At 37.8% G+C, this 22,803-nt stretch overlaps 1 protein-coding gene across 3 annotated transcripts in view; it reads right to left on the reverse strand.

Annotated features, from left to right (window-relative positions):
• Positions 1-2,564: 2,564 nt before the first annotated feature.
• RIC8B (RIC8 guanine nucleotide exchange factor B) overlaps positions 2,565-22,803 on the reverse strand; it is a 37,212-nt gene continuing 16,973 nt past the window's right edge. For 2 of the 3 annotated variants that reach the window (XM_074825841.1, XM_074825843.1), the window contains 7 exons: positions 21,566-21,660; positions 16,798-16,951; positions 16,361-16,456; positions 13,688-13,832; positions 13,392-13,536; positions 11,507-11,626; positions 2,565-3,669 (listed from right to left, as the gene is read on the reverse strand). In XM_074825841.1, coding sequence (XP_074681942.1) covers positions 3,558-3,669; positions 11,507-11,626; positions 13,392-13,536; positions 13,688-13,832; positions 16,361-16,456; positions 16,798-16,951; positions 21,566-21,660 — 867 coding nt within the window. In that variant the 3' untranslated portion in view covers positions 2,565-3,557. Of the gene's footprint in view, positions 3,670-11,220; positions 11,408-11,506; positions 11,627-13,391; positions 13,537-13,687; positions 13,833-16,360; positions 16,457-16,797; positions 16,952-21,565; positions 21,661-22,803 lie in introns of those variants that run through there. The other variant, XM_074825842.1, reaches the window with a different exon arrangement.

The raw sequence follows: 22,803 nt of genomic DNA on the forward strand, positions 1-22,803 counted from the left end.
AAAGTTCTGGTAATTTTCTCACAACAACATTTTTAACAGATTGTAAATGTCCCTTTTTCCTGAAAACCACTTTTGGGCACATAAAGTTTCAATTAGCATTTGAGAATACCTGCCAAGAAGTTTTCATGAACATTTAAACAAATACGTCTGCATTATTTTGCAAAAGAACAAAGTATTCTGACAAATTTCAGCAATTTTCCATCATCTTTTGTTTCATAACTCTAATGGGAAACAAAGAACAGCAAAGCTTCCAAATCATTGACGAGCTTTAACGAGAACTGTGTTACTTCGGACTATTGATGCCAAAATAAAGATTGAAACACAGGGGTTTGTATCTGGGACGGACTGTGAAAGGCTTTTGGGGAATGAAAGGTACACGTCTCTGAAACCCGCTGGCTAACACCTTTACAGTCACCACCAGAAAAATCTATTGATGTTTTACTCAGAAGACTTCCTTCTGATTACAGTGTTTTCTTAGTCAACTATACTCACGTGTTTTGGAGGAAAAATGAAGGCATGTATTTATATAATCAAATGTTGTTATTTCATATAATACAGAACAGCTCACACCATGTGGAATGAAATGCATTAGTCAAGTATGTCTACGATGACTGTCAGAACTACTGCTAGCAGAGGCAGCAAACCTTTCATCACTCCCCAAGCTCAAGACTACCAGGTATTAAAACGTTGCAGGTTGCAGCAGAACCGCATGGTCACATCAGACAGGAACTTCAGACACTTGTTCAAATGCAGAAGTGGCCCCTCTAGGCTCTGTTGGGGAGGGAAGAGATAGCATTCCCCAAACCAGTCAGGCTCACTGCACAGTTTGTCAATTTAGATAAAGTTCAGTTGCCCAAGCCTCTGATTTTGGAGGTACAGTTTTGAAAATAAACTCAGGAGCAAATCCTAATTTCACAGTAAACAAAGAATTCCAGGGAGCTTTTTTTTTTTTAAAAAAAAAAAAAACCCCAAACCATTAAATACTCACTTTACTTTTCTCCAGACTCCCATCCAAGAGAAATCTTAACACGTGCACGGTTACTTTGAAAACATCATACAGCACACAAGGAAGCAGATGCACTGTGTTGGAGGAACATTGTCTCAAGATTTTCCCAGATCTCCAGCTGGCGCAGTTAAGGATGGACCTATGTTACATTTCAAAGATAAGCCAAAAATCTTGCAGCACCCCTTCCACAAACTATCATCTTAGAACAAGAGATGCTTCGGGATAGTGGACTAGTGGAAGTTAATTAATTTAATTAGATCAACCTGAACTCCTACTACAGGCAGCCCAATTAGGAAAATCACTCTTGAGCTAGAAGATTCAGGCAGAACCTTCTATGCTCGGTCTTCATTTTTTTCTTTTTAATTGAAGCAGCATCTCATGTCTGTAAAACCTACTACGAGCATGTATTTTCCAAGATAAACTAAACAGAAGAACTGTTTATTGTGGCTATTGTTGCCCTGTCATAATTGGCAGGAGCCAGACCACAAAAGCCTCATGGTATACCATTTGTAATGAGGTCCCTGGAGCCATTATTGTTTTATTAATCTCTTTAGCCAGCTAATTGTAGGAGCATATTCTGCAACTTGTAAAGCAACAAATTGAGATTTTGCTCTTTTTCATGCTCTGTACTCACCCTTCTATAGCAACACAGTTACTGAAATAACTGCTTCTCCAGCTCCAAGAAACAGTCTCAGCTGATACCAAGACAGGACTCAGTTCCTCATTAACAGAGCTAGTGAAGTTTTGCTCCTCAGGGAGGGTTCATAAATTCTTTGCACCTGCAATGCATTTAGTACTTGCCTGTGCTGGACTCGGAGTAGTCAGTGGATGATGCTAAACCCAGAGTTACATTTTTGAGATGCAGCTTAGCATATTTCTTGCTCGTGGACAACTCCTCCCTCCCCCTTTTGTGTTCATACATAATAAGTATGATTACAGCATCATCAATACATTGATGGGTTTTGCTTTAGCTATTGCTGTGTGAGAGTAGCTTTTCCCCCTATACAAATTGTGATGCTCCATGTAGATGCAGCAGACAATGTAGCCTAAGTCAAGTCATAACCCAAAACATCGATGATTTTAACATTCAAGAAGGTCCTATCATACAGCAATGTATACAATTAATGTCTCTAAGTTCCCCTGTTGATTTGGTTTGTTTTTTTTTTGTTTTTTTTTTTTTTTTTTAAAAAAAGCCTTGCTATGATGGCTGGGCAGTGTCCAGTATTTCTTTTTAGTCCTTTCAGAAGACTAAGGGAATCTGTGGAAGCTCCTCACATGGGAAACCACAGCATGACTTCACACCAAGTTCTCCCTTTACAAGGTCTTTGAACACCAACTTCCTTAGTTTAGGGAACAAGTGTCAAGTCATAAGAAGAAAAAAGACAAACTGGAGAACCTTCACCAACTGCTGAAAGGTTCACAAGAACAGCATGTGTACGCTTCTGAGGAAAAAAAAAAAAGAGTTACAAACTAGGACATGAATTATTCTTCATGTAATTCATGCTGGGAGAAACACACAGAAAAAGAAACCAAGCAGGCAAAGAGGCAACAGCAGCAGTGCAGCACGCCTAAAACTTTAATCTTTTTTTTTTAAAGAGTACAGAGTTGAAAGTGACACTTTCTTCTCCTTCCCACCTTCCCATTCTCTATCCCATTGCTTTCTAAATTCTCCCCAAAAGGAAACAGTTCTTTGTTAGTTTGACTTCCCTTCAAGTGAGGCACACCCATTAATCTCCAAATGTAGGCCCCAATTCAGTAAAACACTTGCATATGCACTTCACTTTAGTCCACTCCCATTCACAGCAACATTTAAGTGTATATACTTGAATGCTGTTTTGAATAGGGATGTTTTTACTTAACCAAAGATTGAGGTGGGGAATATTTCTGTGGTCTTAACAGGGGAGGGAGGGAGGACATACAACATACATCATTTCGTTCCCAATTTAGAGGTAATTTTAGCAGCAGTCAGCGACTGACACATTGGTAAAATCTTAAGCAGCAGCTTAACCACAGAAGTGTGTAGCAGTAAGAAATCCAATGACATTTTAAAAAAGGGTACCCCTGAAATCACTGCTGAATGCCAGTTAAAGCAGCTTCACAAGGTCAGTCAGATTTCTAAGCTTAAACACCCTCTGCTCCTAACGCCATTAAGCAAACGTGCTTATTTAATTACAATTATATAAAGGGAGAGACTGGTAAGACAATACAAAAAAATTATCAAGAATGGGAAAACCTACAGAGTTCAGAAAACAGGATTCTGGAAAACTAAAATGTTTGTATTTTATTTTACATTGTAGGCTTTCACTTTTTATCCCTTTGAAATACATTTAGTTTTAAATTAATAAAGATCGTAAACTAATAAATTGGTATGTTCTTTAGACAGACATAATAAAAATTCAGACATTACACCACAGGACCTATCATTTAAATATCCCAGTAACAGTTAAAGTGATGCTGGTTAATGGGAGGATAAAATGCCTAGATAAAAGATGTCGTTGCTCTAAGGAAAAGTGTGGATTAGAGGAGAATTGAGAGTGAAGCAGGTGATGCTTTAGTCTGAATCTGAACTGTCTTGCTTGTTGGTATGGTACTGGCTGACTGCCTCTTCCAAAGGAGCCATTGTACCATCCGGCCGCAGTCCCATTGGTTTTATAAGCTCATCTCTGTAAGAGATTTAAAAAAAGAATATATATTAGCATATGCACACATATCAATTCACATGTGTATAATACAGTCACATACAGTATATGCTTTAGTACATAATGAGCCTTTAAAAGGAAGTTATTTCTGCTAAAGCTCTCCATTTTGAAGAAAGAGGAACAAAAAACCTTCCAAAATAGGTGGGAGGGGAAGAGCAGGACAGATAAAGACTTCATTCATGTAGGCCAAACCTACTTAGCCAATTAAAGACACCATGAAAAGTCAGTGCCTAATAGGCTCAAGACAAGGAGCAGGTTCACTGTTTTAGATACACAAACTAGCTTTTCTTCTAAGAGTTCTCTGACAGCCATTTCTTCCTAAAATTTCACCTGCCATTCTGGCCAATATATGCCCAGGCAATTAAAACAATGATTTGATACATATTCATCTTGTTAAAGTAAATAACTCAGTTACAAGAACAGACTCTGCCTACACCACTACTGGGGGTGTGTAAGTACTTGTTGATTCATTTAAAAAAAGCTGACTGATTGTAATACTATTGCTTTTGTTTGTGGCAGTTTAATTACAGGATTGACAGCCATTTTAATCTCTTCAAAGCTCCAAAGGCCTCTCAGCAGCTAATCCAATTATATCTACTCCACAAGCTACAGCCTCATCTAAGAGATGATTAATTATTGATTAAGCCAATCAAAAAGTATTAGCAAAGATTTATTTAATCCTTACTTTTTATCACCTCATTTATATGTGGATTATGGCAAAAGCTGTAAGGGCAAAGATAACATTTTGATCTTCTGCTGAAAAAAAATAACGGAGAATAACTCCAAATATTCAGGAGTCACCTTAAATAAAGGAGTGGAGGCTTGATGTCTGACAATTTACCCCTTGCTTGAAAGGCAGCCCGGTAAAACTGTCAATTTAACACACATATACCACCCTTCTGAGCCACAGACAATAAAACGCCATCACTCAATGGGGAAGAAAAGGCATTTCACCAGCTCTCAGCCTGGCCTGCACTACTACCTTGGCAGAAAAAAGGGACAGAAATTGCTTGTACACAGCTGGGGACCTAACCTTAACACAACCATAGCAACAGAAGAAAGGCAACACCTGAATTACACAGCATTTGTACGCTAGATATTGTACAGTCAAGCAGCAGTTAAATTAAGTCTCCAAGTGTATTTTTTGCTCAGGAAGAGCAGAAACCAGCAAGAGACACTCAGCTATTTGTGCAGATGTGGCAATCAAGGTAATACGGTGATAAGCTCACAAATCCCACTGCCTGCGGCATTTCAAAACATGAGAAACTGGACCTGTGGTTTGGCTAAGCAGGTCTGGGTGGGAAGCTGAGGGCCAGGAAAGGAAGTTTGCAATGACCATACTCAAAGAGCACAGGCGAGACTCTGCCTGCGTGCGTGTGTAACGGTGGGATCTATCTTTAAATAGACTGGAGATAGCTTGCCATACTTGAGGACTGACAGCAAGTCCTCTTCCTTCAGGCAATGGGATCTGTAGTGTGCAGATTCTGCCCAAATAAGAGCACTCTGAAGTTTTCAAGTATCTGCTGGAGATGTGTGCAAGAAGAGATAAAAAAAAAATACTTGAAATCAAATTCAAAAGCGCTCAAAAAATTAAGACTGCCGATCTAGCGTCCAAACAGACCAGAACCCTGCCTGCCTGCTGTAGGGGTCTCCCAAAGGGAAAGCCAGAGTGCTCTGGAGCTGTGTCTAACAGGAAAGACTTTTTTCACAGGAAAAAACCCTATACATCTAAGGCCTTTTTGGCTTTTAAACTTTCAACACCATAATGCAAAACAAGTGTCCTTTGAAATCTGTAATCAATCTTGCAACAATTCTTCAGTGCCACTTATTCAAGTTCAAGCCTCAGCAGTGATCTATTACACTTATTTTTGGAGAACAATAACCTGAAGAGGAAGCCCTTGCTCATTTTTTTTGAGTCCGAAGAGTAATAACATAGCCACAAAGAACAAAATCACCTTTGCTTGCCTTCTAAGCTGAGAGGATCCTTGATTTTTGTTTTAAAAACCACAACACATAAATGTTGCAACATTTAACACTGCAGCCAGAAGTCATAGAATCACATCATTTACTAGTCATTTACAATTTATTATTGGTAATAAATTATCATGGCTAGTAAAGGATAAAGAAACAGTTCAAGAGAAAGGAAAGAGAAACACAGGCAAACAAGGTCCTAAGGTCCCCTTATGTGGGGACCTCCCTCTCCTCACATAAGGATGCTTATAAGATATCTGTAAATATTGTTAAGAAGTCCTATATCATCATTTGTCAATTATAAAGACAGCTCTTTCTCTGCAACTTCCCTTTCATGCTTCACTTTTACATCCAGCTACACACACTCCAGAACCTGACACAAACTTTTTCTCACCCAGTGAGTCTGAACACCAGATGCAATACACAAGACACATCCATATGCACAAGTCCTGGTCTGTGGTTTTTGTGGGGGTCTTTTGGGGATAAATGCACCAAGTTTTGCATGACAATGTAACGCAGAAGTCTGAGTCACTGATGTGCATTTGTACCTTCTTTCGTGATGCTCCAAACCCGTTTCTCAGCTCACTGTACTCATTTCAAAGTGCACTGTTAGGAAGTGTGCTGTACTGCATGTGAGGTTCGTTCCCAATGCATTTCCCTCCTCTCTAGGCTTTAACCACGAGCTAGGCTGATCTCACATTTCATAGAATAACAAGGATGTTTATCAATCCCCTTTCTGTTCGGGCATGAGCTTCCTGCTTTGCAAGTCCTTGAACAGGATGAATGACGGTTGTTACAAGTTTGCTGTTCTTTCTCTGTGTTAGGAGGCTGAACTCCATACATCCTTCCTGAGACAAATGTTACCGAGTAAAACTGAAATGTATGAAGACAGAAATACTCTAGGCCACCAAGAGGTAGGAGGAGAAGCAGGGATCAGCTTATTTTTTTCCTTATTATAATCTAGTCCTAAAATGGTGTTAAAACACGGCATCCTTTCACCAGTGAAGACCCAACTGCAAGCTCTGAACACCACACAAGCTTACTCCTGATTTTCAAACAGGAAAAATACAGAAGACAGATGAAAATATCTGGGCTGCCTAGCTTCAGAAGTTTGGAACAACCATCTGCTAAGTAACGGCGTTTTGGGTAGGGTTGCAAGAGACATCACTCAGCTAACTTCAGCACCACACACGAGCCCACGGAGCTGATCCTCACCTGGTATGAACAGTCTCAGCTATGCCAGCCTCAGTGATTTGCCCATTTAGCACTGGCTGCCTGGAGACCTCAACTGAGCTTTGACAGCCTGGGCTAGCTGCAGATGTGCTTACTGTTTAAAGTGAGATATGAGGTGGCAAGGGAAGCACCAGAAACTGGTATATAGCCTCAGAAGAGAGGTCACTATGCAGAATCTAGATGTTTATGGTAGATTTATAGGGCAGAAGAGAGATTGCTTCATCCCAGTAGGTGGCAGCAGGAATGCTTCTGTATCCATGAGGGTATATACATGTACACAATGTGGGTATTTATACATATTTGAACATCCTTATGTGACCTCCCATATACTCAAATACACCTTCTTGCCACATTCATTTTTCGAATGCAAACAAAGCATTCTATTCAAGTGTACTTAGAAACACACCATAATTAAACAGTTGGTAAAATGCATTCTCTTCTTCTACTTTCAGATCTCCCAAGAGTCCCTTCAAATGTATCTATACAAGTTCTAGCTTCCTGCTTGCCATTTAGCTTGATAACGACTCAAAAATCATTCCCTTGTTTTGAAGGGTAACTCTTTCTTGGCTGCTCTATGTGCTATAGGGCAGTATTGACACATGGAATTAATGACGGTGTCTGTAATGAAACAGCCATCATGTAAACACCAGTCTGCTCCTTTGATAAAATGGCATGTTAGGGACCTATTCACCTCCTTATAATTGAGTACTACATAATAGTTCCGATCCTTTCATGTAACATTATTTTGTTCTATGATTAGAAAGGGGAGGAAAAAAAAAAATCTATGTAACATTGCCTTCTTCATTCATCCTATGATTAATTTTGTGTTTTTAATGAGTATGGTTGCTTATTTAGACAGGTTCTCTTACATACTCGTTTTGTTGACTTCTGTTCAATGTACAACAAAACCCAAGCTGTGATAATTGGAGACCATTTCATCAGCAAAAGGATTCTTGCTATTAATACAAGGTTGGCTTGGAAAAAGCATCCTGACATTTTAAATTAGTCAATTAATATACAATTCTATCTACCATTTATAATAGAAAAAATGTTAGCATTTTTTCCAGTCATTTTAATTAACTCGGAATATATCCAATAATCTAGGATATAAACAGACAGAATATGACAACACTGATTTAAAGTGGCTAACTTGGTATTTTGCAAAAATGAAAGGTTGAGTTAAATCTTTTTGCAGATCTGCGGAGTTTTTCAAAGCTCAAAGATGCGCAACACATACAGAGGGCACCGATTTACAGTCACCAAACAATTCTCAATGAATCAACAAGATAGTATTGACCCTTACTGCAGACAAAGCCCATAAAGTTACTTCAGGGCCAAGTTCAGGCATCCAGCAAACTACCTAAGTAACATCTATATCTCCCAAGAGCTGCAGTAATCAAGATTTTTCATCACTAATAATTCATATATATTTAATAATGAGCCTTTAAAGGCTCATCATTTATAATTCATATATATTTAATAATTTTTAAAAGTAATCTCATCCAGACAAATTTGAGCAAAATATTAATTTCTATAGGAGGTTCTGTAGAACCCAAGTCTATGTTAAAATATTGGGGCAAGGGAAATGGGTCCACAAACAATATTCAGCTTTCCTCCATACATTTTGATAAAACAAAACTGGGTGATTAATTTTAATTTAGCCTTGTTGATGGTCAATTACCCCATGAACAGGCCTAAACACCAAGAACCTAACAGAATAGAAAAACTTTGAAAGTAAGACCTGAAATGACTAAAAACATGCATCAGTTTTACATCACCTCAAAGCAGTTACAATTCTTCAGTGCCAATGCTGACAATAAAGAGAAACCTGGAGACCAAAAATCCACTGGCGTCTTATGGAATAAGGGAGAAAATGCCACTTTACTGCTTATAGTTTCAATAAACCTGTACAAACAGCAGCCATTAATGAAGCCTGTAACTTTTCAATGAAATAATACTGTTCTGCAAATTTGTTTTCTGAGTTCAATCCGTCACCAGGTAACTTTTCAAAATCGATAGAGAGCCAGTCAAAGCCAAATCCAGAACATGCCAGTGACAGACTGGCCTGATTATCCTCAGTCAGGAAGGAAAGCAAGTTTGTCAGTCGTTCAACTCTTTTTTTTTTTTCATACCTTTCTCCAGTGAAAACATGCTAGCTCTTTAAAGCTTAGCTTCCATTACTGGGACAATACAAGTGTATTAAGCAAAGCAGTTTTGCTGTACATCACACAAATTCACTCTAAGCTCTTGTTCCAGTTACACAGATAAAGTTACATAAACTCGTTAAAGATTAGAAGGAGCAGTTGGTTCCCTGTCCAACTTCCTCCTCTCTTATAAGCAAAGCCCTGCACCAAACTGAAACTGCTCAGTTCATGGTATATGTCCCCTCCTACCGTGACAACAACAAAGGCCAGCAGAAGGAGGAAACCTGCCACCAGCAGTCTGACTCAAAGCAAGATTCAAAACCCAGAATCAACTGAAGACTCCTATCAAAGCAACTCCATTTTAAATTTGTAGGTTGCAAACCAAGGGAAAAAAGTGCATTCCACTGGTAGCTTTAAGCCTTTGAAAACTCCCAGCACTGAAAGGGCTCAAGCTGGAGGCAGAAATGTTCAATTCCAAAAACATGGAGGGAGTCCCACTACTATCAGCATGTTACTGACTCTTTCTTGTATACAAGACTGGCAGCTTCCCATTTTATTTAACATCTGCAAAACCCTCAATTGCACTCAATTATGTTCATTAAAAACATCCCACAGCCTCCCAAAACCACGTCTTACTTTCTTTTTCCTTCCTGCCAGCATTCCACCTCCCCCCTCCTCCCCGCAATTTTCAGTAAAACAAAAAGGGTGGGAAGAACAGTCAAGTGATTTTATTCATGTTATCACAGCACCTAAAAGGGCCACATCGAGAACACTGTCCCATAGCAATCACTATATTAAAAACCAACCAAACAAAAACCTCACAAGAAGGAGTCCCAGCCCTGAAGAGCTTGCAATCTAAGTACTATAGAAGAAACTGCAGGTGGATGTAACTGACACAGAAAGCCCAAGGTGAACGTAATGCTCCTGGCCAAGAGGATAAGTAGGGACACAGGGCACCAGCTGCTTAGTTATTGTCAGTCTGTAGCAGCAACACAGCAGGTGTCTCCAATCCTCCAAACTGAAAAGGCTCTTATGTTACAGTAACGCCATTTGGACTTTTTGTGTAACTGCTATAGTGATAGCAACTGACTTGTCTTCAGTCTTAGTTTATCTCCGGTCTCAGTCTTCCTTTCTTAAAAGTTTTAGACCATTTAATCATTTTATTGCGGTACCCCTAACGCTCAGCATCTTAATTCTCTAGTTTACATAGCAATCATTCCATTTTACATTGTAGTTCAATTAAGATTATATGTCCATTGCATTTTCTTCTCTTTATTAGAAAGACTGTAACATACTACACTTGCCTTCCATGCAAATAACATGAAAAAGTATCCAATTACTTCACTGACAGTCTCAGATCGGTTGTTCCGAGATCCTTCCCTGTTTTTGCTCCTGCTTATAATTCAGTCTTTGTCGGCTGATATAAAATCCAGATTCCCCCATATCTTTTGCTGTATTCCTAATCTTTAATAGAGATGTAAAAATACTTGGTTTGCTGAATTTCTCTCAATAGCTCTTGTTATTTGAATATCTACAGACTCACAAAACACAAACACATTTATAGCTGCTGAGTTTTCCCATGTTTGAAAAATGATACACTTACATATTTACCTAAATTCCTACAGCTCAGTTCAATGGTCAATTAGTATTACAGTAAGTGTTCCATCAAGAATGTAAAACTTTGCTTATGCAGAAAACAAACTACAAGCAGTCACTCCAATATGGCTACAAGTATGGCAGAAGAAAAAACAGCAAATTCTAGTCATATTGAGTCAAAGACAAAAAAAAAGCTACACTAAGTGCACAGGTCTGTTCCCTTTTTTGTATGTAGAAAGATATAAAATAAAAATCAGCTTTCTGTATCAATAATGTACACCTTTATGTCACATTAAGTACCATTTTATGGCATTATCTCAGCCATTTAAAACAAATTATAAAGGCTCATTTGTAATCCAGTCCACACATACTAAGAAATCCACAATAATTCTCAATTGTAAATTCCATTTTAATTGCTCCATTATATAATGTATTGTTTCTGGTGACAACTATTTTCATACTGTATTTGTTCTTCCATATAAGCAGCAGACATAAGTAGTTACCACGAGATGCTGCTCATTCACTTGGTGAAAATGAGTACACTTGCCTTGGGCTTGGATTGTGTCCCATACTTGAAAAGGAGAAATTCTTTTCATTATTATCAGCCTATCCATTTAGGAGGCAGGTCCCCTCACCACCAGATCTTCCTGATTCTGTCCAATCCTCTCCAAAAGAGGTTTCCTCTGAAGTCCTGTTACATATAACTCTTTTCTTTGAAGTGCTAAACATTTTTCTCTGCATTTATAATGGTCCTAATCCTGCAAAGAAGTTGATTATAGCACTATTTTGAAGCACTAGACCTTAGGAGAGAGTCAGGATATGAGCTGCCTCCCTCAAAAGCAGCTATAATACAATACCTGGAAAGTTTATCAAACATGTTGACAAGCTTCATAGCTTCGTATTCTTTTTGTTCTTCTGTCATTTCATCCATTGGATTGGGCATTGGTTCTTCTAAGTGACCAGTGATAAGGTTAATGCTGGAGGTGGAAAAACAATACAGTTTACACTTCTATAGAAATATGTAAATTTTCTGTCTTCTTGATAGGAGGAAAGAGGAGTATACTAACAGAAACCACCAAGACTAAAACTGTCTGACTTGCACATAGAAGTTTTTCCTATAAATAGCCAACCTTCATATTTATACCTTTTTTGTAGCCTTTTCTCATGAATTGTGATATTATCTTCTTGTTGATTCACTTGTTAGCTACTCAGAAATACACAGCCCACTAGCACTTGTTATAATCCATACACAAGCAGTTTGAAAGCAGGGGAGTAAAGATGCTAATAATGACAATCTCATTAGTAATAATGACATAGATGAGGAACTGAATGACAGATACATGTTTGAGACTAATTCTTTACAGGATTAATTTTAAAAATATAGACAGGTTCCAGTTACATTTTCTTATTCATGAAGAACCATTAAATTAGTTTACTATTCCCCTCCCATGATAATTTTTGCTCAAACCAAAATAAGGTTACGTTACTTTGAGAATTTACAGTGTCAGTTTTATTTTCACTGTTAAAACAAGTGAACTGAGATACAGAAATGGTAACAAAAGCAGAGAAGTAGTTTTAAAGAACACTGTCAGGGCAAATTATCTTTTCAAGAAGTTTAATCACAAACATTTAACAGCAATACAGAAAATTAGATACATAAAATCAACTGACAGTTGTCTTGAATATTTCATTTAAGTGTCAGTTTTTAACTAAATAGGTGTTATAGTTTTACTTGTATGCATATAACTGAATGTTAGGCTTTTGAAAGAAGAGCAGAGACAAAAGAGCAAGAAAAAAAAATCCTGAAGTGCAGAAATAAAAAGAAAACTCCCGTTTCAGAGTTCAATCCTTAGCATAGAAGCAATATAATTCCTGTAACTTCTCATACATTTAATCCTGTCCTTCATTTGTGTTCCTTAATAAGAATTTTTCAGTAAGTCACAACTCCCCTGTCATATACTTACTCATGTCTGTGTAATTCAAGGAAAATGCAGTAAAGTTGAAAAATAACACGCTTCAGATGCCCACTATCAACAATTTCAGAACCTACTTAAAATGGCATCAGTTCATAGATGTAACATGACAAACTGAAACCTCTTAATACCAAATCAATTACAATTAATAAAAAAAAAAAAATCAACAGACAGAGCTTCTATATGATCATTGAATCCTTCAAAGAAATATACTGGATTCTGATGCATGACTTCTACAAAAGTTATTTTGCTCCTTCCGTATTTACCTATGTGACCTACTCAATTCTTTAGGAAAATTTTAGTACTGACTGAAACTAGACCTACTGGTTGGTTCCTTTTTTATAAAGTCCCGCTTAAAACCTTAAACCACATTTGACACCTTTATTTTCTCTGTTACAGAGATATACCCCACAAACAATAGTTAGTAGTTTGGCAACTTCATGTGAGTTCCTCAAAAATCTGGGGCAAAAGCCATCCTTTCTAAGTTTCTTACTATAATTTTTTTGTAAAATTTGCTCAAAAAATCTCTTTTCACACTCGAATTTAAATATTCAGACTCAAGTTAAATAATTCTCATAGTGATTTTTTTTTTTTTTTTCATCCTGGAGCCTTTTGACTATATGATGGTCACTATTACAAGTCCACAGCAGACAGTAGCTAATGCACATGTAATTCCAAAAGAGGCCTCTCTGGAAAAGGTGAAACAAAAAAATTATGTCAAAACATCTAAATTGCAACAGGATATACAGAATTGAAAACAATACTATACTTAGGCTTTGCAGATTTGTATTCTTCTGTATCTGTATCTTCATCATCCGAGTACCAATGATCTCCTCTTCCTCCTGCTAACAGGCCCCTTGCTGCCAGCAATCCTGCTGCATTGCCATAGCCTGTATATTTTAACAAGCTGTCAACTGCAAAGAGTGATACAGAAAATTATTCAGCTATAATCAATTACAAAACAAAAACCAGCATAGTGTTACAAGAATCGAGTTACAGCAAGAGGCAAATACACTAATTACTGCTAGACCTTATATAAAAGGGAGAAGAAAAAGTAATTTTTACCTCTCTCTTTACAAAGAACAAAAAGAAATTCTGCTGCAATTTGCTTTACTCCAAGGTCAACATGTGTCATAAGACGCACAAGCTTGTTTCTCACTGTTGTGCCAACTTCTGGACGGTTCGATACATCTCTTAATGGAGGCAATACCTAGCAGCACAAAAAGAGGAAAACCAGCATAGAATGAATGCATGGCAATACCTATCCAATCCTTGCAGAAACACAGTCAACAGAACAAGAAAATACTGTAAGCTCTGCTCCTTCAAAAAAAAAAAGCTAAAATCAAGACAACTATGTTGGCATGCACTAGTAATGACTCTTGATTCTCAATAAATTCAGGCCTTCTGGTCTGCCATCCTGGACAAAAGAGTACTCAGTACCAAACGTAGATTAAAAAAAAAGACAACTATTAGCATTTTAAGAGCACAAATGAGTGTCCCAAAATAGTTGGCCAACAGGCAGCAGTAACCTCACGTTCTTTGTTTCTTATGTTTTGCTCAGATATGTGGTAAAAGCATTAAAAATACCAGCTTAAGGAAAATTATGGTATTAATATAATGTGTGATTTATACAAAACAATGAATATACTTATAATGAAAAAGCAGGAAAATAAGTCACACTGCAAATTCTACTACCATAAATTTCAAAAATTGCCTCTGCATGTATATAGGAAACGTTTACTTCTCCCAGAAAACACTCTTTTAAAAGCTCAAGCTAAATTTCTAAAAGATTTTGGAGAAAACACTATTTAACATTTCCTCAAACACAGTATTTTCTCATTAAATGTCATTAATATTAACTTCAACCCTCAAGAAAGGCGGGAGGTGTCAGAAATATGGCTGGTTTTGCAACCTAACTTCCACCTCCTTGCACATCTGCCTTCAGACTCAAAACCTACATTACTTTTTTCACATTCACAGGATATGATATGATACGATCTGCAAACAAATCTGGGCCATAATATGAAATAATTAATGATCTGAAGACTCCTATAAGAATTATAGATCTTCAATGTTTTACTAGGGAATGAAACCAAAGATGTCACTAATTGTCATAAGAAATTGCAGGTCCTTTGTCTTCTAGGTGTCTAATGTAAAATGTCATGTTCTGTGCAAAATTACTGCACAATTACTACTGAAATCGGACTCACTAGGAACTGATACTTAAACAAATGAATGCTACAGTATTGACTACTTTGAACAGACCCAGTCTTTTTCAAACTAAGTATTCAAACAGTTAGCAAAAGCATTTTACTTTGTCCCTGCTTACTTTCCCCAATGGGGATAGTACCATGACTGCCATTTCACAAAGTGTTGTAAGAATGAATTAATGTTTTTAGAGTACTCTAATACTAATACAGTGATGAGTGCCACAGGACAGTCCATGAGGAAATTAATCATTCTGTCTTCAGATCAGAATTTGAATAGTGCACAATAAATAAAGCCTAAGGCCAACACTTAACAATGAGGGTAATTCAAAATATCAAACATCCGGTCATGCAGTTAGCAGTATCCATCCATTCTGTGCACTAAATGAGGCAGTAGCCCTGTGGCAGGAGACAGCATGCAGTTAGATCCTGACATCTAGATGCCGAGATGTCATAAAAACATGCAGACAACTTCATTTTCTAACTTCTGAACATTCTGCTCTGCAATTTATTTATTTTTTTTTTTTACTTAACAGATCATGAGTATCCTAGGAAAGAAATGCTGCAAACAAAAACAATGAGCACCAAGAATGAGTTTCTTAAATTCCTCAAAACCACTTTTCTGGTATAGATGAAAGAGGCAAAAAATATACGCTCTTTTCCATTATAAACTCCATTCATAAATCAGGCACAATTTTCATCTGGGAGTGGTATCTACAATGCAACCCAAAAATCACTGCAGCTTAGGAAAAATAACATTTCTCAGCTGGTTTCAGCTGTCTTTCCCTTGCTCATCTTTTAAGTTGTCTCCACTCAACTTCAGGAAAAGCAGCAAAACAGAAAACACCACACCCAATCACTGAACCGCAGAGATTCTTTAGATCTTTAACCATGGCATGGAAATCTTTTTTCCTGTAAAAAGCCTACCCACAGTCTGTACGGTATTAAACAGCTCTTCTAAGAGACCAAGTGATGAAGTGTGCCTCTGTTCAGGGACAGAGTTTTACTCTAACAGAACAGCTGACACACACTGGTACACAAGTTTCAATTCCAATCAATCCTGCCTGCTGAGGTCAGGTCAAACTGAAGTTCAAGCAGAACCCATCAAAGCACCTGTAGCCTCCATGGCTACCACAAAGCTTTGCAAAGTTTTATTAACTGCACTGAAATTTTTTTGATATGCTGGATATAAGGTGACAGGCCTCACTGAGTTCTTTGCCTGTGTGTCACATAATCCATGGTGACCCACATTAATAGAGCTTTACAATATCCCTAATGCTATTATTTAACAGCTCTACAAAATGTATCGTGGAATTTAGGCCATAATATCTATTGATTTACATGACCGAAAAATTATTTCTATAGCTAACAGTTGTCAGAGACCTAACAGAAAAGAATACTGCAGAGAATTTTGTGGGTAATTTAATATGCAACCATTCATGCTTTTAAAGTATCAGTGTCTTGCACTGAGGTACAAACCTCAAAAAGTATATTAGCTTCATAGCCAAATTTTGATGAATATTTTACTTACCTGAGCTTTGATAAACTTCCTGATATTCCTATGAGTTCGGCAGCATTCAGTTAACAAACTGAGAACTGGAGTCAGACTTTCTCTATAGCTACTTCCCTAAAATAAAACCAAATACAAATAAAACATTTTAAAGAGCAAATTTTCCTTTTCAAATCCTATGAACCCTTCAATGCAGTCCTATGTGACAGCCAAAACACGAACTTTACATAGATATAAACAAAGAGCCAAATGTTCCTCCTCAAAAACACGCATAAGCCAGTACGCTTCAGATATCCACAGGAATTTGTTCTCAATTTTGAGGTGTTTCACAATCTAGAAGCAAGGACACCCATATTTGCGCTAAACACTGTCTGAAAGGTTTCTAAGAAGCTTTATATATGTGCAATTTTGTTTTAATGAAAGAGGCCCTTTCTGTGAAGAATCTTTGCAGCCCATACCTTGTCTATTCTCTTCTCCATGAAATCCAGTAAAATCTGAATTGCTCCCATATTCATACCATTGTATTTTATATCTGTTTCCTCTTGGGATGATGGACTAATAAGAACATCCAAGCAAGAAACGGGAACATTGCTTAAGAGGTTGATTGCATTGCTGAAACAGATTTTAGAAATTCGTTATTCATTTGGAAGAAAGAATTAAAAACAGAGTACAACTCACCATAAACTGTTTGTACAACTGCAACCAAAAAGAGGCCTTGCAACTCAAACAATGCTTTATTTTCTGCTCTCTGGATTTTAAAGAAGGTGGCATGCATTATCGCCTGAGTGCTGGCTCTTGGAACAAACAAGAAAAAAGAAAGACAAAAGCTCCAAAAGCTACGCTGCAGCACTGCACTATTACTTCCAGCCCCCACAGTATCCTTTCCCATAGATAAGGCACAGCTTCCAGCAGTATGTTACAGCAGCAGATCTTGCAGGACAGCAGGGGGAACTCTCACATTGATTTGCAGCCGTCAGAATTTCTTCCACCTTGAAACTTGTAACATTTTACAGTGCACCCATATTACCATCATTAATGTGACAAACTACACCATTTCCTCCTCCTATAACAGTGGGGCGTGGTGGCAAGTTCTCAGGTACCTTGTAATATTTTCACCTTTACTTAACTTGTAGTGCACAGGAAATACAGAAGGCTTTTAACACATTAGAAAAAAAGATTCAAGTTTATTTACCAAGGCCCACCTTTCAGTAACTGGCAGTCTTTGCATTCTACAAAGCACAGAGAGGAGCACTTCCCAAATATCCATTAGGTGATTTAAATTAGACCACAGGGTCCCTCCCTCCTCTTTGATGGAGTAAGATGGAACTTTGCAAGGGTCCCTTGCATGGTACACATCCCTTGAGTTTGCTATCTATCCTGTTCTCATTACACAGACTTGCATTCGTACTCTTCCTGAATATGGGGCTAAATTACACAGATACTGCAAAAATCAGAATTCTGTCATTATTTACCAGCTGATGCTCAACTAAACTTATAAATAGATATATTCAGGAATACTACAGATCTATTTAGACTTACATATGCAGACCTCAAAGCTATCAACGAAACTATAAGCACCGATGTTTCAAGGATTGACAAAGTGTTTCAAGAATAGAGAAGGCTTTTCAAACAACTTAATTTAACACTTTTAATAATATCTACGTAGAAGTTGCCCTCAGTTTTTATGTTGTTAATGCAATTTTAACAAAGAATTAGTAGAAGAGAAAGCAAATCATGGCAATCAAACATAACAGGATTTCTAACAAATCTGCTGGTTTTGGTCTGATCGGACTGGGTGGCTGTTCCACACTGTGCCATCTCCCTTCTGCTCTTTTAGCAACTGAAATTCAGACAACTTCTACTTTTTGGAAAGCTTGTTCTCTTTGTTTTGTTTCTAATTCCTGTTTAAGATACATCTTTTATATCATGGAAGTTATTCCCCTCCAATAATTCAGGAATAGTCAGAAACAAAACAGACTGAAATTCAACAAATATTTGGTGGCTTCAGGGCTTTCATCAAAAGTTCTCTTTTTACCAGTTTCTTATTAAACAACCAAGTTCCCAAACACCTACAAAATTAATTTTCTGGATCACTGTGTCTGAGCTATTCTTTTCAATAAATGAAGCCCGGCTTTCTGATCTTTGTCACTCCACTGACAGTTTTATTTGTGGTAGAGGAGTGTATGAAATTCTCCAGCTACCAGGAAGTCAGTGACTATGCACAGATCTGCACAATAGTGTTTGCATTCCTACTCCAGGGGGTAGAAATACTGCGTATATTACTCTCCCCTTTTCGGCTTCCTAGAGATCATTAATCACTGGGACATGACATCCACCCACTCATGCTCCCAGCCCCCTCCTGATATGCAAATTCAGAAGCAAAGGCCTATTTAGAGCTGCTGAATGCCTTGATTAAAACCTTGTTAGTGGGCAAAAATGGCACTCACTCTAATATGTGGTGCTTTAAACTGTTCATATTCAAACGTTAAGTAATGACATGACAGAACCACAATAATGACAACAATACCAGGTACTAAATTAGTTAAGATATTTTTATAGGTAACTTCTGCTTATTTATTAGAAATAGAGTCACACTGACAATCAGTACATCACAGCTCAGGGCATGTATCCAACACCTGATGCTCACATAAAATAAATCCTCAGCTTACACATTCAGAGCACAAGTATTCATACGACGTGCTCTAACTGGCTGCCTGAACCCTTCATTTAAGCATCTTACATTCTGCAGATTAACAAACTTAGAGAAGTGCAAGTGATCACCAATTCTAAGAAATATACCTCCCTGATGCTTCATAAAGTTTATTCTGCATTCAACACTGCTTACATTTTATTCAATTTTTAACATTATTTTTGCAGTTGCCTTACTGATAGGCTCCAGGTGGAAAGCAGAGGGAGAAGTTGCACTCTGCTCTCTGACTCACACCTCATCTCTAGCAATAACGACTGCACGGTCAGAGTCCAGCATACAGAACAGCCCCAACGACGACACAGCCTCATTTTTTCAGCTATGCTGTGTTAGCTGTAGACTGCTAACACAAGTATACTCATTCATTATTGAAGCTCCTATCAGGAATGAAAGTTTTGCTTGACCAAATACATCCGGGGACTGAAGTGGGGCCCTCTGATCCAGGCCCCTGATCCCTCTGAGGATTTGCAGGGGTATTACTTCTGAGTATACCTTTTCTATTCCAGAGCTGCCTTATGAATAGTCTTAGTAGAAAAGCGTATTAAATTATTCCGCTCTTATTGCACCCTGTAGCATTCAAAGACAAAACTCAGGTTCTGCAAATGGGCTGAAATATTTGAATCACAGAAGTCAAAACCTGTGCAGTGCTCTTCTAGCACGGTAAAAAACCCCACGTGTGACATATATCAATGTCAAATACTACATGCAGCAACACTATCCTTGCATTCTTTCTTGTATCAATTTGAGCTAAACAAACTGGCTACTGTTAGCTAACATAGGGAGAAAGTTGTTTTCCCAGCATAACAGAAAGACTGATGCAGTGCTATACTGTCTGATGGAGAACGGGAAACAACTGAAGTGACACAAGGCAGTGATAACCACTCTCATTTCTTCCCTGCTTCCCCCTCTCAGAACTATGGAGAAACCTCGCCTTGACTTGGTGTCACTGTAAGGTCCACGTGGGCAGCATCTCTACACAAAATATCCCTTCTGACTGAAAAAAGCAAGGACAGAAATCACACTAATACTACATATTCTTCAGAGCTGCCTACTTCTATATGTAAAGTCCTTTCTGGATCTCATCTGCAAAAGCTAAAACCAAAAGGACCTGCATAACATGCATCCTTTTGCAATAGCACAAGATAATTAAATTTTACAGGGTGATTAGACTAGTCAGATTCCTGGAGAAGCACACACCACATATTTTCATGGGAAAAGTATCAGCTGTATAATAATTCAGCAGAATATCAGGCAGTCTTGCTGACTATGTACAAGCTTAAATGCTAAAGGTCTATCTCTGTCTTCTTGTGGTTGAATTTATCCAAACCTGTTCAATTTTCCCAGCAGTGGTGAATTCATTCCCACCAGTCCCTCCCTTTAAAGGAGGATGAGAGTGCAAAACAACCACCATAAGCAGCAGCAAAGAGAAAACACTGAGTGCCTTTTAGGACACACTCAGCACTAACTTTAGTCATGGCAACTACTGCAGTGGTATCCTAAATTATTCCAAACTAGTCTGCACCAACTGAGAAGGGCTCTGATGTAGGATTTTAGTGTTCACCTACTAAGACTGTTGATCTCTAAGAGCTTTCCAAGATTTTAATCAAGTTCATTTAACACTTTCAAGATTGCTGGGTGTGAAAAGCTATATCCTTCTTCCTGGAGCCTGCTGGTTCAGAAGAAGATCTTCAAAAGATCCTACAGTTAGATATAGGGACATCGCTGAAGAAGAAAACAGCAACACTAACTTTGATTGCTGAGAGATAACATGGGATAGTGTTTGAAGCTACCGTACTGTCAGGCCCTGAGAAGAGCTGACCTACTTGGATAAAAATAAGGGTGTCACAGAAAAAAACAGTAACACTGAACAGAGAACTACCACCTTGCTAAAAATACTCTAAATTTGGATTGAATTGTTGGCTGCAAATACATAAACAGTTGGGTGCAGGACTGAGGAAAAAAAACCAATGCACCTAAAGCTGCAAGATGATTCACTCATCTTTGGAAAAAAAAAAAATATTACCAGGGAACTGATATTTGTGCTTTTAATAAAGCAGCCTAGAGCTACTGGAGATAAAATATCAACTTGTTACTTCCATCCCAATCCATCAGAATTGCAAAAGTTACATACAAAAATCTCAAACGCATTTTTTCCATCAGCTTCTGTGCAAAACAACAGAAGTTGCATTTCATTTCAATTTGCACTACCCATAAAACTTCCATATGTATTTTCATCCTCAGTTATACACACACACAAAAGATTTCAAAAAGGTCAGCTTCATTATTATTCATCAAAAATAACATTATTGCCAGCCACTTTCTCTCTGGAATGGTAGACATGCTTAAAAAATATTTCAGGCAAACAGTTTTCATCAAAAGGATTAATAATATTTTACTCAAAATTACTAGTTTCCATTGTTTCTCAGATTTCCAGTTTAGATTTCAGGTTTTTTTTTTTCCTATTTTTTAAAAAAAATAAATAACCTTTTAAAATAGATTGGTTCTGCAATTCTACCAACCTGTGCAACTCTTCAGTTTTGTCTTCAGTAGGGCCCGTGGTTAATAAGCAGTGTCGAAGGATGGCAGCCATGTAACGAAATTGATGAGATTCATTCTATATAAATATAAATTATGAAGACATTTTTTCATTTTGAAGATTGCAAGTGGGGTTTCAGGTCACTAGAATAATAAAAATTAAAGATGGAAAATACCTATTAGATCATAACATCCATCCCTATCAATAAAAGGACTGTACCTTAGAGTTCACTGAATGCTTAATGCAATGTAACTGTCATATGCTGGCCTTTTAACTAGGCCTTGTAAAAGTCGCTGGGGACTTTTTTCCAGTTAAATGAACCTTCACTACCAAAAAATCCCATTACAAGCATTTCCTCAATTCCATACTACTACTCCTAATACACCACTACTATCTTCCTTGCTGTATTTACACCCGGCCGCCTCTTCATCCATTTAGATTACATATGTTCTTCATTTAATTTGCCTCCTGCTCATTTAGGCCTTTTGCTGCCAACAGTTTCATTCCCCCACCCAGTCTGTTTCTTTTCCTAATTCACTTGCTTCTATTCCCTTGATACCTTTTCTCCATTTCGTTAATAACTTCTCTACTCTCAGCAACCTTATTTGCCCTACTTTTGCTCTCTCCAAGCAATTCCCCCTTCCAGTCTCCCACCAGACAGCTGCCACACAAAAGTACACCAGTATCTGCAATCATTTAACTGTGTGTATCATTGTCCTCGTCCTTTTTCATTAGCTCTTCTTGGCATCCATCATATGTTCTGGTGTGTTTGACCTAGCACAAAGCCCCCCAATGCATCTTTTGTAACATCAGCATCCAAATCTGCCAACTGTACCACCTGCGGCTCTTGTCTGGCTTTGCTACTTTGAAACCATTTTGTCATTAAATACGGGTGTTTCGAATGGTTCTCTCCCCCTTAGGATGGATCTCATTTAGTTTTCTACCCACATGCCTAACCTCTCTGCTCTCCTTTTATTTTCCATCCCATCTACTGTTTGTAATCTCTTCAAATTCTGCATCTTCAGCCCACTTAATTAACATAGTGTTTACTCTTCCTACAGATCATTAATATTTCCACAGGGATACTTGCTAAGCAGAATGTCACCTAACATATCTGGCTGGTTACAACTACTAAAGAGCTCTTTAAAGTTCCCTTGCTTTTAGGAAATTTTTGTGGAGAGTTATTACAAAAACTTTATCTCAAAACACAAAATAAGATTC

Source organism: Strix aluco, chromosome 5 (genome assembly GCF_031877795.1).
Source record: "Strix aluco isolate bStrAlu1 chromosome 5, bStrAlu1.hap1, whole genome shotgun sequence".
NCBI classification, from domain to species: Eukaryota; Metazoa; Chordata; class Aves; order Strigiformes; family Strigidae; genus Strix; species Strix aluco.